Below are 25,468 nucleotides of genomic sequence, written 5' to 3' on the forward strand. Positions count from 1 at the left end.
TGTCACTTAGAAGTCACAACATTAGCTGGGATTTCAGCTCAGCAGAACTACCACCCAGACACTGCAGAACTGGTGCTGCTGTGTCCAACACAAACCCATGAACACAGCTGCTGTTTATAAAGGTTTTAATATCAGTATAAATAGGGCACAGTTACAAAAAACTGCAAGACTGGAGCAATGGAATTCTGACGTAAAAACCTTAAATGAGGCCTTGCTCTTCAGAAACACACACAACACACAGACTGCAGGGTGAAGGGAAGGCGTGAGCACACATACACCATCGTGCCTTGAACCATTCAGTACAAAAATAGCAGTAGAAAGATGGTCTCTGAATTGCTGGCTGATCCCTTGGGTGTGCCTTAGCTGGACTCCACGCAGGAGACGCAGATTGCACCTTGTGTTAGGAGCAGAGTTAATGCCCAGCAGAAAGCATCTCCTCTCTCCACCCAGCCACAGCTTCCCCAGCTGAGGTACAAGCTATAAAAATAAAGGTTTTGACTGTTCAATGCTTGTACCCAGCCAGGATGCTCTGGCAGACAGAGCGAGCAGACTGTGCACATGGGCTGCCCACGGAGAGCCAGCTGGGCTCTCCTTACATTCACTCTGCTCCTGGGTGGCAAGAGTTCCATGGGATCTCGCTGCTCAGGTGACACCACTGCCCACACCTGGCCTCCCTCCCTTCCCAGTCCTCATTACAGCTCTGCCAAAGGTGATGCCTTCTGTGGTGGATGTGAATTGTTCCGCTGCAAGTCCTGACAAGGGAGGCAGGGCCAGGACAGGATCTATCTCTGCACGTGCCGGACAAAGGCCTGCACCAGCTGAAACAAGGGCTCCTGCCCCTCTGGACCCAGCTTGGAGGCAGACTTTCCTTGGGGAGAGGGAAGGACCCCGCTGGCAGGTGAAGAGGGACCACCCCGGCGGAAGTAACGGGACAGGCTGGAGAGCAGTGTACTCTGAAATTCAAGAGTGTAACAAGTCAACTTTGTTCCATCACACCCCCTCTCCCTCTCCCAGCCGGGTGCTGTGGCACAGGAACGTGCCAGTAGGAGCAGCCCAAGGCTGTTCAGTCATGCTGGGAAATGGGCAGCCACAGACAAGACACGCTGAACAGTGAGAGGACAGCACAAGGTGCTCACCAGCTCTGAGCTGAGCTCCTGCTTCATCCGCTGCTTGTCCCGGGGGTGCACGGCCGGGTCCCGCAGGTACCGAACAGCCTGGGAGATGAGCAGGTAGAAACAGTTCTCCATTGTAAACATGAGCAGAGACCTGGGCAAAGAAACACAAAGGAGCCACAAAGGTCAGCACGCTGATTTCCAGGTCAAATAGTTAAAACAGACGTAGGAAGATACACAAATGCCTCTAAACTCCAGTTCTGATCTGAGGAGCTCGGACTGCTACTTGGCTGTAACTACATCAAGCAACTAGAAACTTACTTGAGGGTTTTGGTTCCCTCTTGCATATTCAGCCCTGCAGCCTGAGGGAAAGGTTCTTTCTTCTTATCCATCTTCAAGGGAAAAAAAGACAGGCATTAGAGACAGGAGATAGGAAAGAACTACTCATGCTCTTCAGAGCCTCAGCTGAATGAGCGCTCTGGGATCACTGCAACTGCCGTGCTCCCGGACACAGAAAGGGTCAGTACCTCTCCCAGCATGTTCAGGGCCACGTTGACTGTGGCAAGGAGGGTCCCAAAGGAAGGTGCAACATCCGAATCAAAGGCTGGTGTGGTGAAACTCAAGACAAAGAGCACATTGTACTCAGCAAGGTCCAGTGACTATGGAGGAACAGAAAGAGAAGTGAGCCCGGGAGGCCATGAGTATGGTGTTGCCATAGGAACAGGAATACCCAGTCCCTTATCACACCTTTTATATGGAGAAATAGAAGCACTGTGGTAATTTCACAAGTCTCAGGTGTGCAGCTGGAGCAGTAAAGCGTCCTGCACAGCACTGCACAATCAGACTCCATTGCTCTCCTCTCACAGCTGCCATCACTGGCACACCAAAGTACTGGCTGCTCCCAGAGGCACAGAAGAATGTTCCCTACCCAACAGTTAGCAGCAGGACACTGCCAGAATAAAGGATTAAACCTTCCTTTTCTGAACCTGGAGACCAGGCATTGGGTCACATCACCACGGGAGGATGACAAGAGGATTTTTCCTGTAGAGTACTGAACGTACAAACCAACTGGGTTATTGTCTGCTCCAGTAAGGTCACACATACACAGCCTTGTGTAGATCACACAAAAGCTCAGCCAAGTCTTCCCTTCACACTGTGCAGTGCCTGATTCCCAAGGTAAATTCCTTGTCTCCTGCCTTCCTGCTCTGTGCAGAGCAGCAGACAGTGGGGTCACTGTATCAAGGACACACACATCCAGAATATCCCTAGAAATGCTGGAAACTCCCCCCTTTGGAGCACCCACCTGGTCAAGGAGGATCTGGCAGACATCAGGGGTGAAATGGCGCAGGGCAGCGAGAGACTTGCTGAGGATTTTGAGGAGGCTGTACTGCACTGTGAGCAGGGCCTTCTGCTCTGCTGCCTCTGACTCGGGGCTGGGGTGTTTGGAGGAGGCCTGAGGATTACGCTGCACTCGGGGAGTCACGCTCGATGGAAGGGAATCGCCGTTTTTTGTCTGTGGAGAAAGAAAAGAGAAGGCCTTGAGTACAGATAGGATTATTTTGCACTAAGACAAATGTTTAAAGAAAAAAATACGCTGTGAACAAAGAGAATGAGGAAAGAAGGCACCCAAAGTCTGTCATTTGCTGAGAATCTACAGTTGGTGTGGGCTGGGGAGACACTGCATTGCAGGGAGGCAGCTGCAGAGGCTGTTTGGATTCCACACTCAGGAAAAAGAATGATCAACACACCAAGCCTGAGCCATGCTGAAGGAACACTGCAGCAGCAATGCATCATCTCCACCTTGTGCATCTGAAGATGTCCCAAGAACAAGAATCATCTTCCTTTAACAAATTAAGTCAAATTAAAGACACCAGTGGCTTAATTAATAGTGGCACTCCAGAGTCCTACAGCAATGCAGCCTCCTTATAACAACAGGCCATTCAGCACAGACTGCTGGATATCTAGGACTGGCTTTACACAGTCCAAAGGTTTTCAGAGTCCAGACACTCAGCAGTTTTTTTTTTTCTGTGAAGAAATACAAATCCTAACTGTTGATGGCTGTCAATAATCACCACGAGGATTATCAATAATCCATTCAATACCCTTGATAATGAATAATGCTCCCTTCTAACAGGGAGCATGACCATGCAACATTTAAAGTTTGGTGTAGGATCCTCACCTGCAGGTAGTGCTGGAGCATTTTACGGCTGTGCAGGAGGGAGGTACAGGCCTGGCACAGGTAACACAGATTCACCTGAAAGAAATAAAGTCAGGGAGAAATCTCATAAAAGCTGAAACCCTGTCTGCTCACTGCCACTGCTGGAAGCTAGAAAATCCAAACATAGCACTGTGATCATAAAAGATCCAGGCAGTCTCCTAATTTCCCAGTATTTTTTTGAAATCACCTGGCACTAAGAACTGAAAGTAAGCCACTGAATTACCCAATTGACTTTACCAAGCTACCACTTCTCTCTCTCCCAAGTTATATTTCCTTACTTGAGACAAGGTACTGACAGAATGGGCAGTTAAATAACTTCAGCTCTAATTCCCATTAAAGGACTAGTAATAAAAAAGTGATATAGTGTCATTTTCTCTTAAGACAACCAAATCCCTGCACTCCAAGGCAATGTATTTTCCACAGCAATACCCTGACTCCTACCTGCATGTCCCCCATAAGCTGTGGCAGGTGGAAATGCCACTCTTTTGTGAAATTTGAGAGCTGAAGAATGAAGCCAACAGTGTGATCAGCCTCTTCCAGACAGGCCAAGCTCTGCACGGTCCGTACTGCATTCAGGCACTGGGAAGGAGAGAAAAGTGAATCAGGGCCATGACAGGTAAGGGACAGATGGGGTAACATCCCATCCTCCTCTCACAGCTATTTCCACTGCAACCCTTCGCAAGGCAGCAGTGACTTTTCAATGCATCTGCCCTTTCTGACCCATTTCCACTGCTGTTGGAACAGAGGAGCCAAGTGAAGCATAGAGGTAGTTTGTGGCACACCTGAAGGATCCTCTCTTGATGGACACCCACGAAGTCCAGTGCTTCTGTCAGGAAGTTGTATCTCAGTGTTTTGAGAAGACGTTCCATCAGGGACATGGAGAGGCGATAGACCCCGGGCCAGGAGGGGGCATCCAGGGACTTCCGGGATGAAGCAGATGTCTGAACAAATCACATACAAAAACAAGTGACTTCTTTTCCCTCCACACCGTTCTGGCAGTCTCCAGCCACAGCCTGCAAGGGCATGGGAAGCTCTCTGGGTGCATTCCCAGCTGGAATGAAGGAAGCAGCACCCACCTGAATGGCTCCATTTGTGCTGAGCTGGTACACGCTCAGGAGGGGCAGGCAGACACTCTGGGTGACACCAGCTCCAGCCATTGCTGCTGCTCCCTGCAAGAAGAGACTGCTGTTGGGATCTGTGCCTCTGCTCTCTGAGACTGAAGAGACTTGTGTTGCAGTAGATACTTCTGTCCTTTGCACTGTCACCACCCTTTTAAAGAACTTTCATCTACGTACACCTCTGTGTTGTTAAAACTTCAACATCAAGAAAAGCAAAATCAAGCCTGTGTAACTGTACTCAAAGTTTCATTTATCACCTGCTCTGGTATGTACAAAATCTTTGCAAAGGGTTTGGAACAACCTTGTTTTCACCCAAAACCCCACTCAAGTTGAATTTAAAATAAATAAGTAACACTTGATTAAAACTAATGAAGAAGCAGGTTCCGACACTCAATGCTGGTTTAACGAGGGGGCATAGGGGGCACTTGCATTGCAGGATCCATTCAGTGAAAGTGCCTGCTCTAAATGACAGGTCTGGCTGGCTGGCTCAGCTTTTCCCAGGCATCCCACTATGGAGAACAAGGCACACTAAGCAGGTGTACATACAGGACTTGCTGCTTGCCATCCTCCAAAAAATACCCCTTTATCTAAAGCTCATCATTCAGCTGCATCACAGACAGGATAATGAGATAAAAAATGAGACAGACTTCTCTTATTTAAAGTGTACAGCTATGCACTCTCACTTCTCTGCATCTCTCACCTGCTGAGTCCTTGCTAAGGTGAGCAGCAAGTGTAACGAGGCCTCTGTGAAGTGAAGGTTTTGTTTAACTCTCAGGCTGATCTCCAGTGCAGCAAAGATGGTAGGAAGCACAGGGACTTTCCTAGTAATCTGCAGCCAGTAGTCTCCATCTTCATCCACTTCACAGAGCTCCTTAGCCAGGTGCAGACCCAGAACACACACCTGCAGTGACAAGGAAAGACAGGTAGGTACAGGGCTGTACCAAGGAAAATCTCAAAAGCACAACGTAAAGTTCAAACATTCTTAGAATCACAAATGAAGGCTCCTGGTATCCCTTACATTATACTCTGTACACCTCTTGGCTGTATTAGCACTCATGAAAATGTTTTTTAGGACACATCTGAAGAAGAGGCAGCAACAGCCAACTTCCCAGACTGATGTGAGCCAAGAAAACATCGAGTAATTCTGAAATAAAAACTGCTGAAACTTCCTTTGAAGGCAGCAGGGTACAAGGGTAAGTTGTTCCAAGCATCATGAAACTTTTGTCTAGAGAGAGGAGACAAGACTGCAGAGCAGAAGAAGAGGTCCTTTACCCCGTCTCGCTGGTCCTTGTGCTTTACTCGGGAGGCATCGTCAGTCTCCATGCTGTCCTTGTCCTTGTCATCTGCAGCATCTCCCAAGGTCAGGCTGTGCCGAGTCTGGTCCAGAAGAGCAATGACCTCATCCTGGAGTGTCTCACACACACTCAGCACCAGCTGGGGGTACTGGGGGATGTCATTCACTGTGACACACACAACAGACACCAGTTAACACACAGTCCTTGTTCTCAGCTTTCCAGTCTAACTGGTAACATCACTGAGCCACATTGCTTGGAATTAGCATTCATTCTGTTCTCATTTCAAAACCTACAAAACAATGTGAGGAACTGTGACTAAGTTAGATATTTATGTCTAGGAGGATATATTAAGGGATTGCATTCATCTCAATAACAAAACCATGTAGTTTTTGTCATACAAAGTCATATAAGCTCACGACACGTCAAAACACAAATCAAGCACTACTATGGACAGATTATTCTACCACAGCAATTCCCACCCACTGCTCCAGACTGCTGGTATCAGCCTATGCAGATTGGGTGCAGTCCATGATCTGTGAATCCATATAAATACTACATTATTATCAAAACCATTATAATAAATTGTCCCACCTTTTACCAGCATGACTACAAACCTCAAATTCAACAGCAAAGAAAACAATTTAAATTGTTTTCTTTAAACAACCAACCCTCCACTTTCTACTTATTTTTCAAAATGAACAGGTTTGCAGAGCCAAAGCAGTGGGTCAAGGAACACAGACAAGTAACCTGACACACTTTTAATCACAGTTGCCTTTGTATGTGTTGCACAGAGAAATATTGCCCAGATTGCACTGAGGGTCTTCAAATGCCACTGCAATGCCAGATGCCCCACAAAGGACAGGAGTAATGACCAGACTGGTTTCTGTGGTTTCTAACAAAATGTACCCTATCTTGTATTTGAGTCTTTTGTTATCTCTAACTAGAAATCCATGTCAGAATCTAAGCTCTACAGTCATCCTGAGAGAGCCTGACTTACACATCCACTGAGCTGTTTCCAAAAACACACAGGAACTAAACTGATCAAGCAGAGGTTATTGTCAGGGAAAGACAAGGCAAGACATGGACACAGAGTGAATGAATGATAAACCTCACCTCTTTCCAAAACTAGCTAAAGAAAGGAAGAAAAAAGGAGACAAGTCCCACAGGCTGGTGACTACATTCAGCACCCTGCACTACTACCAGCACCATGTGTTTATCTTACACATGCTGGGTGTAAGGCTTGTTCAGCCCTGGCACCTCAACAACCTGCACATGCACCACCTCACCTTTCATCTCCTTCATTTGCAGAACAGTGATAAGAGCTGAGAACACTTTGGCTTTGGTTTTCTCCATCATCTGCTGATCTGCCTGTAGTACTCCCTCCAGAATCTGCGTCAAGGAGTTTATGATTTTATCCACAGAACTCAACTCGCTGACAACAAAAAGGGAGAGCTCTTCAGATTAGACAGGATCCCTCAATAAATATACTGACTTGAATGAGCTGTGCGGATCATAAGCTATATGATCCCTAAAAATAAAAGCAGTTCTTCAAAGTAAAGTTTAAGTCACCACCTGGATCTCACTAAAGACATTCCACAGAATGAGAGAATGCATTTTCCCTTCATTGTGAGAATCAGAGTGAGAAAGCAGGACTAACATCACAAAAGCTCTTTTGCTACTTTTCACCAGCAAGCAGGAAACCAAATTAACTGTATTGCTACTAGAGATTTCTCACAATTTCAGCAACAACCAAGAGACATTTGACATTCCAAAAGAGAATTCAATGATAAGGCTTCAATTTTTTCCCCAGATCACTAAGGGATTCTCACTAGAGCAAAACACTCCAACATAATCTCCCAAACTTTTATTCAAACATGACCTCCCAAGTTTTTATTACTAGCAGTGACTAACAATTATCCAAACAAAATACCTACCTTTTCCACTGCTTGAGCAGGATCAGAAGAAGGGTACACAGCATAGAGCCCAGCTGCAGACAGGGCACTGACATGGGAACCTGGAGCTAAGGAGAAATACTGTAAGAGTTACATCTGGAACAGTCACAGGTAGAAACACTTCAGAAATGCTCAGCCCCAGCACCACCAAATGACCAGGTTTGTTCTTCAGCAGAACTGAGGGGACCAGAGCCAGGACGCTCGCAGGGTCATTTAGTGATGACAAGAATGACACATACAAAATAAAGATTTAAGCAGCTCATCAATGGAGAGAGAGACTGTTTCAGCTCTTTTTCACAGGATCTAAAACCCCCTATGATTACAAGCATCTGCAGAAATAGTGCAAAGAAGATAATAATTAGGAAATGAAAGAACTGATAGAAAGCAACACCTACCAAAACCCTGGTGCCATTTAGCACATCCAGAAACAACTCCTGATGAACTGCAGAATCAGTCAGATGCATGATATCAGCCTAAATCAACAAGATAAAGATCAATCAGCACAACAAAAGGTGAATCTTCTAAGCAGGCTAAAATCAGTTTACTGTTTTAATTTGTTACTTTAAGAATCCATCAATATTATAGCTGCTGAGTTTTACAGAAATCACTTTAGTCCTACATTACCATTGAAAAGAAGCTGGCAATGACTAATTGCTTAATGGTGCATCCCTACGTCACTCAACACAGGAAAGGTTTTGCAGCTTTTGTCAGGATTGCAGAATTACTTAGAAACCTTCTAAAAATTATTTACTACCTCTGTCCTCTGCTGAGAGGACAATATGCTCATTTTGACCAAACAGCAAAACACAACCCTGCTCATGCCTGCACCAAGCTCATGCCAACCCGTACTGTGTTCACACACACAACAAAACTGAAAGAAAAAAACAGTGAATTCTGCTTAGCAGGCCTTAGGAAGCTGCTGACATTGTATTATTTAAAATGTTCATTTCAGCCTCTCCTGCAGGGTAAGAGGCAGCCCTTACATGGCTTGTGGAGATGATGAGCAGCATCCGCCAGGCTGAGATGAGCATTTGATACTCGGTGACAGAGGCACAGCTGCTGCCCTCGGTCTCTGCCACGTGCTGTGCCAGGGATTTCACGTACTCTGACCAGTAGGCAAAGCGCTTTTTGGTGGAGAAATTCTTCAGCGTGTCTTTCAGGGACTGATCCAGTGAGCCCCTGACCAAATCAAGAGGAGAAGTTATCTTCATTTATTCTTGGGTCAGAAAATATACTTCTTCTGAGATTCAGGGAGGAAAGCCAAGGACACAGCTTGCAAGGGAAGGTTATTCCACATATTTGACCTGTGCAGGGAATCCCACTTTTTGCATCAAATATGAAGGAAAAACATGATCCCTGAATAAAAATCTATAATTTTTTTTACAACAGATTTTAATTAATCCTGACGTTTCAACAGATGTTACTTTCAGGAAAACAAATCAGGTAGGAGAAAACAACTAAATGTGATTCCATCACTACAGGTTTACTCAGCTTAATTGACAATTAGTTTTAACAAATACTGTATATTCTTATTTTGGGATACAAGGAAAATACTGATACAGTCTCACCTAAAGGCTGCAGAAGAATTGTAATATCTTTCTGCAATTAGTGATTGCAAGAATCTCGAATGTTTGTCATGTGTTCAAGAATCACCTCCAGATTTTCACAGGATTATATGTGCTTTGCCCATCAAAGCCCATATGGTGTATCAAGAGTTAACACACAGTTTAGATAACTAAAAAGTACAGGGATGAAGGAGAGACTATCAAAGACTCACTTGACAACATAGTAGATCTCCAAGCAGATGATTTTCATTATTAAGGCACAAGTATCCAGGACACTGAGCTATGAAGACAAAAAACCAAAACACCAAGAAAAAAAAATCAAACTCTGAGCTCTACAGGGTAAGTGAAATTATCCCTACCCATTCACTTGGGATGGCTGATACTCCAGTTCTGCAGGAGACTTATTTCTCCCACAATAGCAACACTTATGCTATTTTGACCACAGACTGCTGACAATAGGGACAGAATACTGTGCTCAGAGTTTGAACTCTTCAGTGAGAGCACAGAACTTTCAGAATGAAAGAAAAAACTCGCACAGAAAGGAAGAACAAGAACCTAATAAATTCCTCCATACCAGTCAGCCTGAGTCCAGATTATGGATATACTTCAGACAGCACACTTTGTACAGTGAGTGTTACCATAGCTGCCACACAACTATTTTCATTTCATATGTGAATAAATAGCAGAGAATTTCAAAAGACAGTTCACAGCTGCCCAGTCTCTGAGAAGTCAGACAGCATTCACTTCATCTTCTGCATTTGTTTAACCTACTTGGTCACAGCTCCTTTTAGGAAGCTGCAAGCAGAGGGAACAGCCACACAGATCACTTAGAAGCCTTTTCTGAGAAGTACATAAATCCCTTCATTTTATTTGGATGTAACTCACCTCTGATGATTCAGAAGGCGGAGGAAGGGTCCCAAAGAGGGGATTAGTTAAATTTTCCCAAAACTTTGGCCTAAAAGACATAAACAAAAGTATTATCAGTTATCTGCCTCATGCCACATGCTTAGCAGCATTTTGAGTGTCCCAAACTTTGTAGAAAATATGCTTTGGTAAATGAAATAAAAATACATTTGCTTCTGACACACTGGGGCTTCTCATCTTCCACACTCAAAGCCAACACACTACGTACCCTCACCACACACTGACTAAGATGTAAATGTCCCTGAAAAGTCTTATTAACCACAGAAAGAGTGTTTTGGAAAAGAGGAAGGAAAATGCCTTGTCGAGGAACACCAACTCACTTTGTCCTCAGCACGAGCATGGCGCTGTCACGACGGTCCTGCCACAGCGCGTGCAGGAAGGCGATGGCAGCACGGTGCAGGAGGGGAGGGCACCAGTACCTCTCCTGCTGTTTGGAGTCAATCAGCTCTAACACCACTTGGAGGCAACTCCACTCCCCCAAGCTGAATTCCTAAAGCAAAAGGAGACAAGAGGTTACAGGAGGTTATAATGCTGGAGAATTATGTTGTCCACTGTACACAAATTTTTAGCTTTCTCACTGCCAGAGTGTCATGAACAAGTGTTTTAAGGTTGCTTAAAGAACACACAAAGAGTGAAGAGAGCAGGTCACGGGCACCCTTGGTCTTAGAAGATGTTCTGTTGCTAACTCAGTATCTGCCTTGAAATACTGGGGAAAGCTTCTCTTTGGTTACAGGAAAAAGCAAAACTGGGACAGCACCACATCCATTAAACACAAGCACAACCTGCATTTATCTCTACATTAAGACATCAGGTTACAAGTAAGAACTATCAGATTTTAGCATCCAGTGCCATAATATGCAAAAAAAAAGCTAATGAGTCCTCAGGCAAGTATCTGCTATTGTACCTTTGACCCATCACTGCCATCCTTCACTTCCAAGTTCAGGAACAGCTCAATGAGCCCAGGTTGTGTCTCCACTGCAACTGTGAGGAACTCCAGGATCATGACCTTGATGCGCATGTCCTCGATCTTGCTCTGCAGGTGGGTGAGGAAGGCGTCGCGGATGGCAGCAGCATCACTGCCCAGGCAGGCATACACAGACATGGGAGCAACCTGCCCATGGAAACAAACATCACATGGGAAAAATAAACATGCTGTACAGAATGCTTAATTCTACATAAAAGGTGATTGTATTGAAACTCAAAAATACTTAATATTGACTCTATGAACCTATCAAAGTAAACTGTCATTAAGCAAAAAGAAATGTGACAAGTGATCCAAACTTTCCTCTTGAGCAATTCTACTCTATCCTCACCTATTTCTCAAAGGTTACAAAAGAAATAGAAAAGACAAAGGAAAAAACAGTTTTGGAATTACATTTCTTGAAATAAATAAGCTAATATCTGGATTTATATGCTTTTAGAAAGCTACAAATATTCTAACAGTTAGCAGACAAAAAGAGTAAGTGTAGAAGGCTTTGTAAGTCTAAAGTCTACTTTTACCAAGTCCAGAAGTCTAAAAGTTGAAAGGTTCCAATAAAAACTTAAATAGGATACTCTTCTCAGTAATATGGTACAATTACAGGTAGGAAGGTCTAGGAATTGTATTTAAGAGTGTGACTAGAGAAAGTTGCTCAAAAATTGGGAAGAAAACAACTGGAGGTGCAAATACTTTGCAGAAAAAAACCCACTCATGGGATGCCTCTCAGTGAGTGCTGAGTGACTTCTGAAACAGCAGATCACATCAAAAAACTAAAGGATCATTTAGATGATTTTTTCATGTACCCGTCTTACAGCTGTCAGTCCACCCTGCTTCAAGTGACTTGCACTAAGCTCCCTGATACAAAAAAGCCTGAGGAGATTATCTGAAAAAACTTCAATGGTGGAATCAGTCACAAGGGGAGAAGCAAAGGAGCACTGATGTGTGTCTTATCTTACTGTAGCCAGTCGTTTGAGCAGCTGAATGGCCAGGCGTGGAAGTGCAGGGTCATGCTTGTGGTAAATGTATTTGGCCAAGACAGCAATAAGGTTGTTCCCATGAGCACCTGGAGAGAACACAAATAAAATCAAAGAGAAGAAACAACAAGATGTAACTATTTACCAAATAATGATTTCCACAGCAGAAGATGAAAACTAAGTTGGTCTCCCAAAAGAACATGGTATGGGTCCAGCCAGAGACATTAACAGCAGCTGATTTAATATATTCTGTAATTACAATAATCTCATTACAAAGCAGCAAACGATAAGCCCATGTTTGATTAATCCTTTAAAAGCTGTCCCAGAGGGGAAGAATGCCTTAGAGGAGGGAGAAGAGGCATTCTCCCATCAGTAGTGACCACCTTCCAGTAACCTGGAAACCTTGAGTAGTGTTTGTGATGAGAAACACAGTGCCATTTGCAGATGACCCAGAAGCACAGCTCCCAGGCTACTCCAGGGAGCAGTACCCACCATGCTGAGTAAGTGCCTGCTCCAGGGGAGACACCACGCTGGACGGGGGCTTCAGCCGGATGACGTTGTTGGTAACGGAGAACGCCAGCTTAACTGTCTGGATCAGCAGCTGGCCTTGGCCTTGGGACTCATCACTGCTTCCAAAGAGAAACCAAAGTAAGGAACTGCATTCACAACCAACATTTATGAACTGCACAACATTCACAGAGGAAACTCCATCAGTTACAAGACATTTTCACTCAGAGCCAGCACACAGAGCTGCCCGAGCAGCCACACCCCGCTCACCTGCCGGACTGGGAGGCCATTACCATGTCAATGGTGTCCACCCCAATTCCCATGATGTTAATGACAGCTTGCCCTGCCTCCGTGTTGGCCAGGCTGAAGATGCACAAGGACTGCAGGCTGGGGGCATTGCTGTGACACAAACACAGGACAGTGTCACCAGGAGCACTTGAGGTGTTTTGCCACATTGCACTTAGAGAACTACCACAAAGTAGTCTCCTCATTTCTACATCCCCTTCCTTTATTCTCCCTTCTACTTTCACCAGAGCACACCAAATAGGAAAGTGGATGGCAGTCTGCCCCAAGAAATCTATGTACTCTTTTTTTTACCAGAAGTTCTAGAAACCAATGTGATTTGCTCTGTCCCTAATCTTTTGCTACCCTTCCTGTACTCAGTAATGCAAGCAAAGAGCTGAAACCAGCACCACACAGCTATGCCAGCTCCCTCCTAGTCATTTCAATTCAAAAACTGAAACAAAATGACAGTGATTCCTGCACTGTAAACCAGGCTAGTGCAGGTGTGAGACCTCTCACCTGTCTTACCTGCTGCGAGGATCCATTTCAGGGCATAAGTTCAGTATAGCATGGATCAGCTGCAGAATTAGGCACCCTAAAACAGAGATGAAATGGACTACTCAGTTTTTGAAAACTTTTGCCTCGTTCCTAGTGTTTTCAAACAAATCACAGCATCTAACAAGGATGATACACAATGCAAATCCCAAATCAGGAGATACACAATGCAAATCCCAAATGGCTGCTAGAGAAAAGAAGGTAGGTGATCCCTTGTATTCCCTTCCCCTCATACCCCTCCTTTTAACATCCTTACCAATTTTCTCTCTCACTCCGTGAGAGTTGTATCTCCATTTGTGGTAATTTGGTAACATTTCCTTCAGAACAAACACGATGCAGGGCACCAGGCCTTGGCTCTGGGTGCTACCAAGTTGTCCCTAGGAGAAAAAGAAATGTTATTTAACCAGGAGGGGAACAAGAGAACTTTTGGAGGAAGATATTTCTTATTGTCTTTGAAGTGTGAGAAAACCATGGAACACGGAACATAGATTTACAAGCAATTTCTAGTCTTTTGTAGTCATCTGAGATGAGTCAAAATGGTTTTTTGTAAGAATCAGATCAGAGAAAGCACAAACAACATTGCAAAAGGAAGAGTCAAGCAAAGATTACTTAGAGAGCCCTGCTGCAAAGAGACTGATCTCAGACATGGCTGAGATCACTTTCACTTCTCAATCGTAACAGCTCAGAGCTGGTGTCACACCAGAGCACTCCAGAAGCACTCACCCGGACAAGAGTTGTTACCAGGTTCAGGAAGGAGATGGTAACACTGTACTCGCCTTGGGGCTGTTCCATGCTCATCAAGAGGTTTCCATAGCCCCCAGCATTCATTCCCTCTGCACTGTGAAATGAGCAAGAGAGGTCATCACATGAATAGCAGGATTCTGACATGAGTGAGAGATGTCAGGTACAGAGATTGCACACTGGCAAGAAGTTCTTATTGTATGTTATGAATTGATTAGGCAAAATAAATGGGGTGGGGAACACGGATACCTAATCATGTGATTCATACTGGACAGTGGATTGGCAACAAATGGCAAGAACCCCGTGTGGTGAAGGTCTGTCCAAACCTGCAAGAGAAGAGGTACAGATACTCCTTCTGATTCACATATAAATGTACTAGCTCTCACCAGCAGGTCCTTTCCTCACCTTGGCTGGCACCCGAGCAGCCAGGACTGTCAAGCAATTGACACAAGAAGCAATAACATCCACAGGGGGAGAGATTACAGTTGTTAGCCTATAAAAGAGAAACAGCATGCATGAAAAAAAGCACTGCCACCTGTAGTCTAGTCTGGTTTTTGAATCAAAAAGCTTCTTTCCCTCTCACTGAAGTACACATATATAAAATTTAAGCAGATAAATACAGACACCAGAGTCAGCACTTTCAGTCTAGACTTGCCACCTCCCCCTCACACCTGAGTCAGATCAATTTACTGCCAGAGCAAGGCTGGCAAGACAGCAGGTTGTCACAGCAAACAATAATTATACAGCTGAAGATCAATTCCCAGGCAGTTAACTCTGGGAGGAGTTAATAATTATAACTGTTTTGAAACCCATGAGCTACTGCTTTAATGCTATGTTTTATCCCTGTTTCATGTAAGTACAGGTACTAATCAAAATTACCTTTAAAGGGATAAAATTGCACACTTTTCAGGAAAGAAATAGAAGAGGGGCCATTTCTGCTGTATTAAAACATTAATCTATGTGTAACCAGGAACAGTTTTGAGAGCTGAACACCAGTCTTGGGGAATTCAAGCACTGACAGACATCCTGTAAAGCTCTTGGCAAAATAAGTAATCAGTTATCCTTTGGGTCACTCTATCTGCTTAGGTACCTCTGCTGTCAGTGGCTCACCTCTGCAGGAGCATGTAGATTCGTGATGTGATTGGCAGAAGACAATCTGCTATTGACACATCAGTGCTGATGACTTTATGAACCAGATCAATTATGGGCTTGACCCTCTGGCAATGCTGAATCACGTCTGGGTAAAGAAAACCAAACATTAAAATAGAAAATTTTACTTCAGCAGTAATCAAGCCTGGAACAATGCACATTTATCTTACCATATATCTGCATGATTCAAAACCATCCATCTCCCATATCAAAAACCATTTGTTTATCTATCTCAGCTTTTCCCTCATCTATAGTGTATCTCATTACACTACATGCTCTTAGCCTTTTGCAGTGATTTTTACAGAATAATCATCATCAGGTTTCTGAATAAGTATTCCATGCTCTTCCAAATGCACTCAGAGCTGTTCAGTCCTACTACTAACCTCAAAGTGACACAAATTAATAATTATTTATTCTTTTTTACACTCCCAGCCTGTCTCACCTGCTGTTGACACAACATGGAGCAGCATCTCAATCTCACAGGTGAACAGAGTCCAGCTGCTGTAGGAATACTCCCACCGTACCAAATAAGCCCGATCATCCAGCATCACTTGGCCCACTGTTCCCTGAGGTATCCGTAGATTTGTTTGACCTAGTCCTTGATTGAAGAAGCAAGTAAAACAAAGTCACAAATTTACCCACGAATTAGAAGCCAGGTAAAGAAAAAGCTAAATTCCCCAAAGCATTTCAGTAAGAAAAGGTGAAGTGCAGTTTCCTTACCAAGAGGATAGAGGAGCTTTGGAGCCTGTCTTCGCCACAGTGTGCCGTCCTCATGGGAGATCACATCTGGAGGTTTGTGCTTGTACAGTTCAATATAGAAGGACATTTTATCCAGGAAACTGTATACCTGCATCAGAGAGAGCTTCAACAACACAGCCAAAGAGCCAGAGCTTCTTAAAAATTTATCAACCAGGTCATTTCCAGTAACAGGCAAGTTTACTTGAGGTGTACAATATCCTTCTACCATCAACCCTACCAAAACATTATTACACAGCCCTCATGTTCAGACAAGTCTCATCTAATGAATCAGGTAAGTACCACCTGAAAATTAGCATCTTAATCTTCAACCATTAAAGATTAAAATTTTTCTAAAAGCCAGAAAACAGCATCCTGCAACAGCACACAACTCTGAAGGAGCTGTGTCCACTGTTCTTAGACAAAGGCTTATGTCTGTTATCTAAGACTGCAATTGAGATAAGCACATGTAATGGAAAGAAAGAATCACAGAGCATGTCATCCCTGACTCAAAATAAATCATCTCCCAAACACCAAGAGAGATCTTGTACCTTTTTTGCAGTGGATTTATCAGACACAAGGGCTTGGAGCAGCTGAAGGAGAGGAGTGAGAAGATGGGGGAACATTCCACAAACACTGTCTAGGATAATACCCAGACCTGCAGTAGGTTCCTGGTGGTGGAAACAGAACACAAATGTCTTGTTAATAAAAAAAAAAGCTAAAAGGGTCTCAGCATAAGGTTACAGTTCTATTTTAAGCTGTACATTTAACATTAATCATGCACAAAAGTATCACTCCAGTGACCGGAGATCACACTTGCACAGACTAAAGCATGAGGCAGTCTGCAAATATAAGGCAAGAAGTAAGACTGTAAGGCATTACATATCATCCTAATTCTGTGACAACAAAAAATAAGCACAATGCTTTTGCCAGCAGTTAGTTCAATCCTTGCAGCCCCAGCCCTGCTATCAACTATCACCTATATTAAAACTCGTTCCAGTATCCTTTTCAAGTGTAAAGCCAAGGCTGTACCTAAAAAGCAGGAAAGGGCAAAAGTAAATCAAAGATAGATGCAAATGACCATTTGCTCTTCAGGCCCTCTAGAAACCAACTCACTAAATACAAGCAGGCTGTTCCTTTCCTAAAAGGGAATCTTCTATCAAGTCATAGTTATAAACAAGGTAGGTCCAACAAGTTGCAAACACACTCACCGTCTTCCAGAAGAGCTGAGGAATGCTGGAAGCTGCCAGAACTTCACATGCAGCATCAATTATATCCTACAAAGGAAGATAGGATGGAAAAAAATCAAAGCTACTTTACACAGAAGGATTTTGTTCCAACCAGGTTCTGCCATATCTTTCAAATTTAAGTTTCCATGTTTACCCACCAAGATGTAACTACTTTTTGGGAGCCAAAAAATACCAAACACACCCACCCCTAGACCACAACCTAAAGCCATGCTCTTCATCATTAATGAACTGGCCACAACAATCATGTCCACGATATCTGCAGAGGGCTGTAAAATGTCCAGTGCAACTCAGAAATGAAGTTTGTATTATTTCCATTGTTTTGGGAATAACACATCAACAATTAGCTTCATATCCATAAGACTTCAAATGCATGATGTGGTCTTTCATTACTAATCTGACAGTCTGTAGAGGTGTTTACCAGATTTGCATGGTGTAAATGCAGTAGGAAAACCAGCAAATCACTCATTTGGGTCTCCCTAAGCCACATAAAGCTTTCAAATTTGCTTAAAGCAAATTTGTATAAAGGATATTTGCATAAATCATGCACTTTTGCATAAAGCTTTTCAAATCTGCAGTCTGTAATGCAGGATTACAATTTAATAGGCAATTAGCATCAGTTATGACAGGTTATTTTAAATTATGTAACAAATGCAACAGGTCTTGGATGCTTACCTGCTGATTGCCCAATGTATGTAATTCCAGTGATGTCAGGACAAAGGAAAGAAGTCCATAAATACACATACAAGCTGTGCTGGCAGTACACTGCAAAGACAGAATACACAAGGCTGTTATGGAAAAGACTATGAATTACAAACACACTGTAACTCTACTCAGTCTGCCTTACACACCAAGTAACTGCCTTTTTTAGATATCCTTGCTGCAAAGGGGCAGCAAAACAGAGAGCAGTCGTTAGTTACGCTCCACATTAACACAAAATATTTCACTGAAAGGGAAAGTGTTACCATTACCGCTATCACTAGAAATGCCTTGCAGGTATCAAAATAAAAAAGAAGCACTCAACATTTCTAGGAATCAAAAGGATTTGCTTTCACTGGCTTCTGTCTACAAAGCAGTTTACCCTAATACACCATGTTGTCTAATGAAGCTTTATACAGAGAATAGTGGAGAGGAATAACTACAGAGTTAAATCATCCAATACTCAATATCCACAATGGCAAATACACTTATAGAGGCAAATCAAAAACTTTGATTAACTGGAGTCTATTCTGTTCAAGAGAGATGTAGTTCCTTGCTTTACACAGCTTTTCTTAATTCTCTGGACATAACAATCTGTTTTGCTCCAACTTGATTTCTGATCCTCACTGAAAGAAGATTAAGATGACAGAACATGCTTTACTGCATGTTTGAAAAGAACATTGGTTCAATCAATCATCTGCTTCCCATCTGTACATCAGGAGCAGTTAGACCGTCAAAAGCTTACATGTACAACTGAAGAAACTCACATTCTTGCCCCCACTGCTGAGGGACCGCAGCAGCTTTGTCAGATACTGGAAGACATTCAGCTGGATAGCAGTGCTGCCCATCCTCCTGATGATGTTTGTGGACTCCTCTGGGTTTATGGTGTGACGGAGCAGAGCCCAGGCCAAAAGCACCGGAGCATGATGCGAGACATCCCCTAACTGCAGCAGCTGATTGTCCATCTCCTGCACAGAGACAAATCAAAAGCAAAATAACTGAGATCTGAAAGTAATTCATACTCAACAAGCACATAGCTGATTGTGTCCTTCTCAGGGTATGTGGATGACAGTTTCTACACTTGTCCAACAAGCACAAGGACCAGAAGTTGACAGACACAGCCTGGGTAATCACAGTAAGTTCTGTACTGTTAGGCTTGAGGAGGGGTTGGTTACTCTGTCAGTGTTTTACCTGGTGGATGTGCTGATTGTTGGCCAACTTGTGTTCCTCTGTCCTGTCATCCAAAGCACGCTCATGCAGGGAGTCAATTTCCATGCCTTCCACCAGAATAAGAGCACTAAAGTAGCTACAAGCAGTAGGAGAATAAAAACAAGTAGGTCAGTAACTTCATTTGAGAATTCAGGTGAGGTTTTTTTTAACTATAAGAGGTCAAAAAGCAGCCTTTAGTTTGCTTTGTTCAGCTTTCTTTGAAGCAATAAAAAATTACAAGAAAGGAACTGCACATAATCCAAATTTTGTCTTGAAATGCTGGTACAGGAAAAAATACAATCTTCAGAACTACCTTTTCTGGTTGAACAGACAAAAAAGGGTCACTGAAATTTGAATACAGCTTTTCCACCTTTATAACTCTCTGCCACCAGGAGGTATGGCAGGATTCTCATTCCCCCTTCAAGTCATGACCCACACAGAACAACGAAGATATAATTATAAATGCATTTTTCCCTGAGAAAAACAGTTGTTTTGCTCTGTACCCACATCACAAATACACACAACACTTACCCAATACGATCCACGAGGTGATCCATGCTCTCATCTACTAAATGTCTGTTGGTTTGTCTTGTGCCAAATCCCTGCTCCTTGAACATCTTTGCAAATGCCAGGAGCTCCTCAGGTGCCATTTCAAAGTATGCATAGTAGAGGAAGATGACTTCCAGGAGCATGGACTGTTCCCTAAGGCACTGCACAAACCACCGGGAAACCTGACGTTCTGTCTGCACAAAGGAAAGTTCCACCATCACAAGTCAAAGCTCACAAGGCAGCCAAAGAAGTCAGAAGCTGAGAAGTGTGGAGGCATTTCAACAGCTTGTGCAGCCAGCAACTGTGTCAATGGCAAGGAAAGCCACTCTAGGTCCAGAGAGATCATGAACAACTACACATAAATGGCTCTGTTGGCCCAGTGCTCTCCACAGATTTATTACAAGGAACAGTAAGTTTCACAAAACTCTGTCTCTGAGCAAAAGTGTGTTCTGTTACAGAGAAAACAAATTTTATGTTTCTTGGACCAGGAGAAATGTCCTGTTTAACTGCATCTGTACAGATGTATTTTCCAATACACTACATATAAGAAATTGCTTTATAAGATTGAGAAATAATAGTAAGAAACAAAATACCATGAGATTTCCATGTGTTTCCCATGTAGGAGCTTCTGCTTTGTACAGCGCTTCAAACTGTTTGCGATAATTCGGAACGAGCTCCTTGTCCAACTTTTCAACACACTGGAAGTACTGTGCCTTAAAGAAACAAACAAGTCCATGCACTTCTCACATGCACACTGGTGGGCTTTTTGCACAAGCAGGGAATTACCCCACATTTGGCCTGTTTCAATGACATAATATCCTGTACTCACTGTGTAAGGGTGTCTCTCATCCTGGAAATAGGTGAGCAGGTGGAGGACGCAGCGCAGGATGCAGATCCTCTCCTCATAGTAGTAGTCAGCAAGCTGTGAATGTAAAGTGCCATCAATACCAACCTGGCACAGTGTCTAACTACCAGCCACCTCCCTCTCCCAACCACTGCCAAGGCCTTCACCACAGGAATACAGAGTTACTACAGATGGAATTTCAGCGGAGCAGTTCTGAATTTGAGGAAAATAACCACCACTTAATAAACATTACAGAACTCAATCTAGCATTGCCCTAACGACAGGTCTATAATTACACTGTTGAATGAGAAAACATGGAAAAGAAAGGCAAAAAGACATCCCTATTACCCTCTGTCAGAAATGATCATCAATCTTGTCATGTCAGAGAGTGAAACACAAACCTACAAGCTTTGGAAAATAAGGCAGTTTACACCTACCCAGCTAAATTCCTTAATATCAAGCCTAAAATTTCATTTGTGTAGCAATTACTAACGCTCTTCAAGTCTACACGCACATAGCTCAATTTCAGAAGCGCTTTCTAAAAGCCATCCTTTATATGAAGGAATATTTCAATTATTTCAAGGTTTTCCACAGAAATAAAGTAGGTTTGCTGCCAACAGATCTTTTCCACAGAAAATACAAATGGAAATGACTAACCTTCAGCATCAGAGCCTGACTCTGCCTTTCGTCCTGAAGAACTGTCTGTAAACAAAATATAACAAAATAAACAGCTACTGGAGAAATGCCTACTGACAAAACATATGTTCACAAAATTACTAAAATAAAAGATAATTTTCTTTCATTTGGAAAGACAGATTCCAAAAGCAAAGTCAAACCACTCATTTTTAACTACGTATTTATTTTTCAGCCCCACTCTCATTCAAAATCTGTAGCTTTCCTGTATTCCTGTGACAGAGAGAGAGGCTGAGCTCCTGCAGAGCTCCAAGAAGGAAGAGATAAACCTGGATGCAGCTCCAGAGAAGAAAAGCTACAAAGCCATTTCCCAGTCAGAACTAGGATTCACATGTGACCATTTGCATCAAAAAACTACTGTTATTAAGGAAAGATGTGGAGTAAATAGAACATGGGAGCTATGGACCTTCAGGGAGTCTCTTGTTCCTCTGTAATCCTCCTGAAGATAAGATTGTAATAACTGCACACTCTGCTCTTCATCCAGACCCTGAACAAAAGAAAGAGAAATTATCTGAAATTAATAAAAGGCAACAGAATTCATTCAAGATTAATATCCTCTTCAAATACTCAGGCAGCTCTTCTCTTCAAAACAAATAACGTGCCAAAAGAATATTTTTGCACCAGGCAAATGCTTTAATCAGCACTTCTTTTAAAGCCAAATATATAACCTTTAATGTCACTGAGCTGCAGTTTAACTTCAGCTAAAGAAGCACCAGTCATTTAAATAAAGGTACCACCAGCCACTGAACTCTAAATTTCTGCCTTAAAGAAACAGAACCTTGCAGGTAAACTGAGAGGATTGTCAAACAAGGCAACCGATTTAAGGGACATCAGCTTTTTAGCTGAGCAGTTGGCCTGGAAGAACCCAACTCAGACCCATAGCAGGTGGCTGCTGCTGAAAAGGACCAGGAAAGCCACAGTATCATCACTTTGGAAGTTTGACCTAGAGCCTCAACACGTACTTCAACATCCTTTAGATTACTTTGAACTGAAAGGACTTTAAGTGTCTCTCTACTCAACATCATGAAGATTACTTCATTATCAGAATCCTGCAACAATTCATTCCAGGATAAAAAATAATCCAAGAGCAGTTTCACTCACCAAAAACTTGCTGACTCTCAGACCCAACTCTTTTAGTGGAGCAGCTACATCTTTATCAGCTTTAATTTTTTCTGCTGAAGTTGTACTAAAGTGAAAAGAAATTTTAGTCATTAAAAATGCAGCAATCTCAAAAAAAAAATTAAATAGGCATAATTTTAAAGTTCTTCACTCTATCAGTTTAAACTGAACATTTGCTTCTTCCTCAGTGACCTTTCAATATTTCATACAATACTCTGTAAGTTTTCTTTATCTACTAGGAAACTCCACATTTGAGATTCATTTCTAAAAGCAGGCAGTGACTGTACCTCGGTGGTTTGTAGTATGACAGTCCCTCTAACAGCCTCTGCCAGTGCTTGTTCAACTCTGCAGCAATCTGAGCCTAAAACAGAACCAAACACCACTGAACAGACTCCTCAAAGTGCATTACCAAACATTAGATCTGTTAAACTTCAGCAAAGAAATCCCCCCACCACAAAGAAGCAGGAATAACACAAGACAGGTGTCTGTGGCTCAGAGTGATTCCAGATGCAGTACAGAACAGGCCAGGGAGCTGCACTGCCCATTCCTAGGGAGGGTGGGGAAAAGGGAGGCAATGGACTGGGTTTAGAAACATTTGGATTCCCAACCTCTGGCCAAATTCTTGAAAGCACAGGCTCCAGCCCTCAATATAAGACAGCAGTTGTACCACACATGAACACCCCAGGGCAATCCAGGCAGCAGCACTTGTGCCCACTCCAGAAAAGGAACCACCTTTTCCATACACCCTTCCAGGCAGTTCATGCAGCAGCTGAAAACAAGCAGTGGAAGAATGAACAAGTAGCAGAGGTATAGGAACAAAAATCATGCTGCAAAAGAAGGAAGGGCAGCAGAAAATGTTTTCACCGATATTCAAAGAGATGTACAAATGATGTGTTTGGCCAGGGAGCCCAGTAAGTGATGGCCAAACCTGCTCTGCAGGGAATGAACTTACTGGTTCTCTTAAAGCTGATCTGCCCAGCAGAATTGTCCATAATTCTCTGCTGCTCCTGCAAACACAAGGAAAAGGTGGAGAGCATTTTAATGATGAATGTTATTCCAGGCTTCCATTTAGCTTACACTTTTCAAACCTACAATTAACTTGCAGTGAATGACACTGCGATGCAAGAAAAATGATTTAAGGAACATTAGCTTTTAGCTAATGAGTTTCACATGTCCTAGAAAAACCAAGGAAAAACCCAGAGAGGGTGACAACTGACATAGCAAGACCTGTGAATTCACATCAAAGCTTCACATTGATATTGGGTTACCAGCTCAATTTGATTTTGCTATCTGAACATTTAAGGCTCCTAAGAAGAAAATTAAAGCATAAAGCAATATTCTACTGTTTCATTCAATGCTCTCCTTCAAACAAAGTTTTCCATCAGTTTCATCATCCACTCTAGGCAGAGCATAAAATTGTATGAAGTGAAAAACTCCACCATCTTTACACAGACACCAGAACATTTACACTCAGCTTCTCATTTCTTCAAGAGATCTCTGTAGAAAAGCCAACCTGCACTATAAAAATTACAGATCACACCCTGACCCTGGCACATGCATTCAAAAAGAAGTCTCCCTATAACAGCCCAGAGAAAAGATATTTGCCAAAAAGAGTATTTCATTTAGATAAACGATTTGCTAGCAACACATTACAAATGAGGATTTAAACACCCCAACTCCCCACACAAAGACTGTCTACACAAGAACACTCATTGCCTTATTTTTAGAATAACATTATTAAAATAACTCACTGTGGCAGTAAAAGTCATCTGTGACTTCTGCCATGTGGTAACACTTAATGAATGACAACACCTGTTATTTCCAGCACACCCATCAGCGTAATTGCTCCCTGCTCATTCCTCGATAGCCGGGTGCACTTCTCTGCCGTGAACCTCTCCAGCCCACACAGAGCACCCCAAGGCCCAGATATTTACCAAGAACTGAACAGCAATGTGAAAGAAGCAATTCAATGAATCCCGTGTTCAGTGATCATGTCAGATCAGTGCCTTCATTTGTCTTGCACGCAGTTTCTTTCACTTATTGTCAAATCTGAGCCCCAGCCTAGCAACGCCAACCCACCTACTTTTCACTCCTTCACAATCTCCTCTGTGAATAAAACAGACTGCGGTTTGTTGTCCCCTCATTAATAAGGCTCCAAGACAGCTAAGGAAGGAAAGCTCTCTGTATACGACTACAAGTAACAGAGGTGTCATTAATTTAATAAAAATTAGACACAAGGGAAACTCCAGAACAAAAAACCGTTATAATAAATAACAAAAAACGTGCTCTGGAGAAACGAAACCACCGAACTAAGATGATCACTGAACACGGGATTCATTAAATCGCTTCCGTTACACATTTCCACGTGTGTATTTTGACTCACACGTTTGCGGGAGCCGCGCCCCGAGCCCCAGGGAAGAGCCGAGCGTCTGACGGGCACCGCCGCGAAGGGAGCGCGGATCGGGCCCCCGGCCCCGCCAAAGCAGTGGCTGCCCCGGAGCGCTGCCCGGCGCCTCATCTCGCACGGCAGAACCGAATAACCACAAAACCCCCGACAGTCGCTCCTCACTCCGGTCTCTGAGCCGGGGGTCCCTGAGGGTCCCTCAGCCGGGGGGGGCGGGGCCTCACCGCGCGCGCGAGGCGGGGGCGGGGCCAGCCCGGCACGCGCCCCGCCGCAGTTAAAACCTCCCTGCCCCGCGCTGCGCCCCCTCCCCGCCAGCCCTTCTCGGCCCCCGGTCCCGCGGAGCGCGGTCCGCCCGCAGCGAGAGCCGGGGCCTCCCCCACGCTGCCCCCGCGTTCCCTCCGCCCGAGCGGCCCCGGCCCCGCACCTCGCGCTCAGCCCGCCCGCCGCCATCTTCGCTCCGTTGTCACGTGACCCGGGGCTGCCTCCCTCCACCACGCCGGTGTCACGTGGTGCCGTACAAGCCACGCCCCCGTCACGCCCCCATATGTGGGTCATGTGACAGGCGGCGCGGCAAGATGGCGGCGCCCTGCGAGGTGGG

At 43.7% G+C, this 25,468-nt stretch overlaps 2 protein-coding genes across 2 annotated transcripts in view; one reads left to right on the forward strand and one right to left on the reverse strand.

Annotated features, from left to right (window-relative positions):
• Positions 1 to 110: 110 nt before the first annotated feature.
• On the reverse strand, positions 111 to 25,425 carry NUP188 (nucleoporin 188). The gene is made up of 44 exons (XM_053961935.1): positions 25,295 to 25,425; positions 23,419 to 23,473; positions 22,754 to 22,827; positions 22,449 to 22,533; positions 21,754 to 21,834; positions 21,312 to 21,356; positions 20,640 to 20,732; positions 20,404 to 20,523; positions 19,793 to 20,004; positions 19,244 to 19,358; positions 18,820 to 19,020; positions 18,029 to 18,118; positions 17,318 to 17,383; positions 16,658 to 16,777; positions 16,092 to 16,218; positions 15,814 to 15,969; positions 15,333 to 15,459; positions 14,628 to 14,715; positions 14,472 to 14,548; positions 14,205 to 14,319; positions 13,738 to 13,858; positions 13,455 to 13,521; positions 12,915 to 13,043; positions 12,630 to 12,763; positions 12,120 to 12,226; positions 11,089 to 11,295; positions 10,505 to 10,674; positions 10,146 to 10,215; positions 9,473 to 9,540; positions 8,679 to 8,874; positions 8,091 to 8,168; positions 7,678 to 7,763; positions 7,030 to 7,175; positions 5,721 to 5,908; positions 5,149 to 5,349; positions 4,407 to 4,499; positions 4,113 to 4,271; positions 3,772 to 3,909; positions 3,292 to 3,366; positions 2,416 to 2,625; positions 1,640 to 1,771; positions 1,434 to 1,504; positions 1,137 to 1,266; positions 111 to 953 (listed from the first exon to the last, which is right to left on the reverse strand). Exons 1-44 carry the CDS (start codon positions 25,423 to 25,425, stop codon positions 783 to 785), a joined length of 5,325 nt encoding a protein of 1,774 aa, XP_053817910.1. The 3' UTR covers positions 111 to 782.
• The window catches only part of DOLK (dolichol kinase), a 4,650-nt gene continuing 4,563 nt past the window's right edge, over positions 25,382 to 25,468 (forward strand). Inside the window, exon 1 of the mRNA XM_053961936.1 lies at positions 25,382 to 25,463. The gene's annotated coding sequence lies outside the window, so the exon portion shown is untranslated. The remainder of the gene's footprint in view (positions 25,464 to 25,468) is intronic.

The sequence above is a fragment of the Vidua chalybeata genome, chromosome 21 (assembly GCF_026979565.1).
Source record: "Vidua chalybeata isolate OUT-0048 chromosome 21, bVidCha1 merged haplotype, whole genome shotgun sequence".
Lineage (NCBI taxonomy): Eukaryota > Metazoa > Chordata > Aves > Passeriformes > Viduidae > Vidua > Vidua chalybeata.

Coding starts and splice junctions, on each gene's coding strand:
- NUP188 (XM_053961935.1), bottom strand. CDS start 25,425: ATGACCCACATATGGGGGCGTGACGGGGGCGTGGCTTGTACGGCACCA. Junction 4,500..5,148: donor CCTTAGCAAGGACTCAGCAG/GTGAGAGATGCA, acceptor CTCTTCTTGCAG/GGAGCAGCAGCAATGGCTGG. Junction 1,505..1,639: donor CCCTGAACATGCTGGGAGAG/GTACTGACCCTT, acceptor TTTCCCTTGAAG/ATGGATAAGAAGAAAGAACC.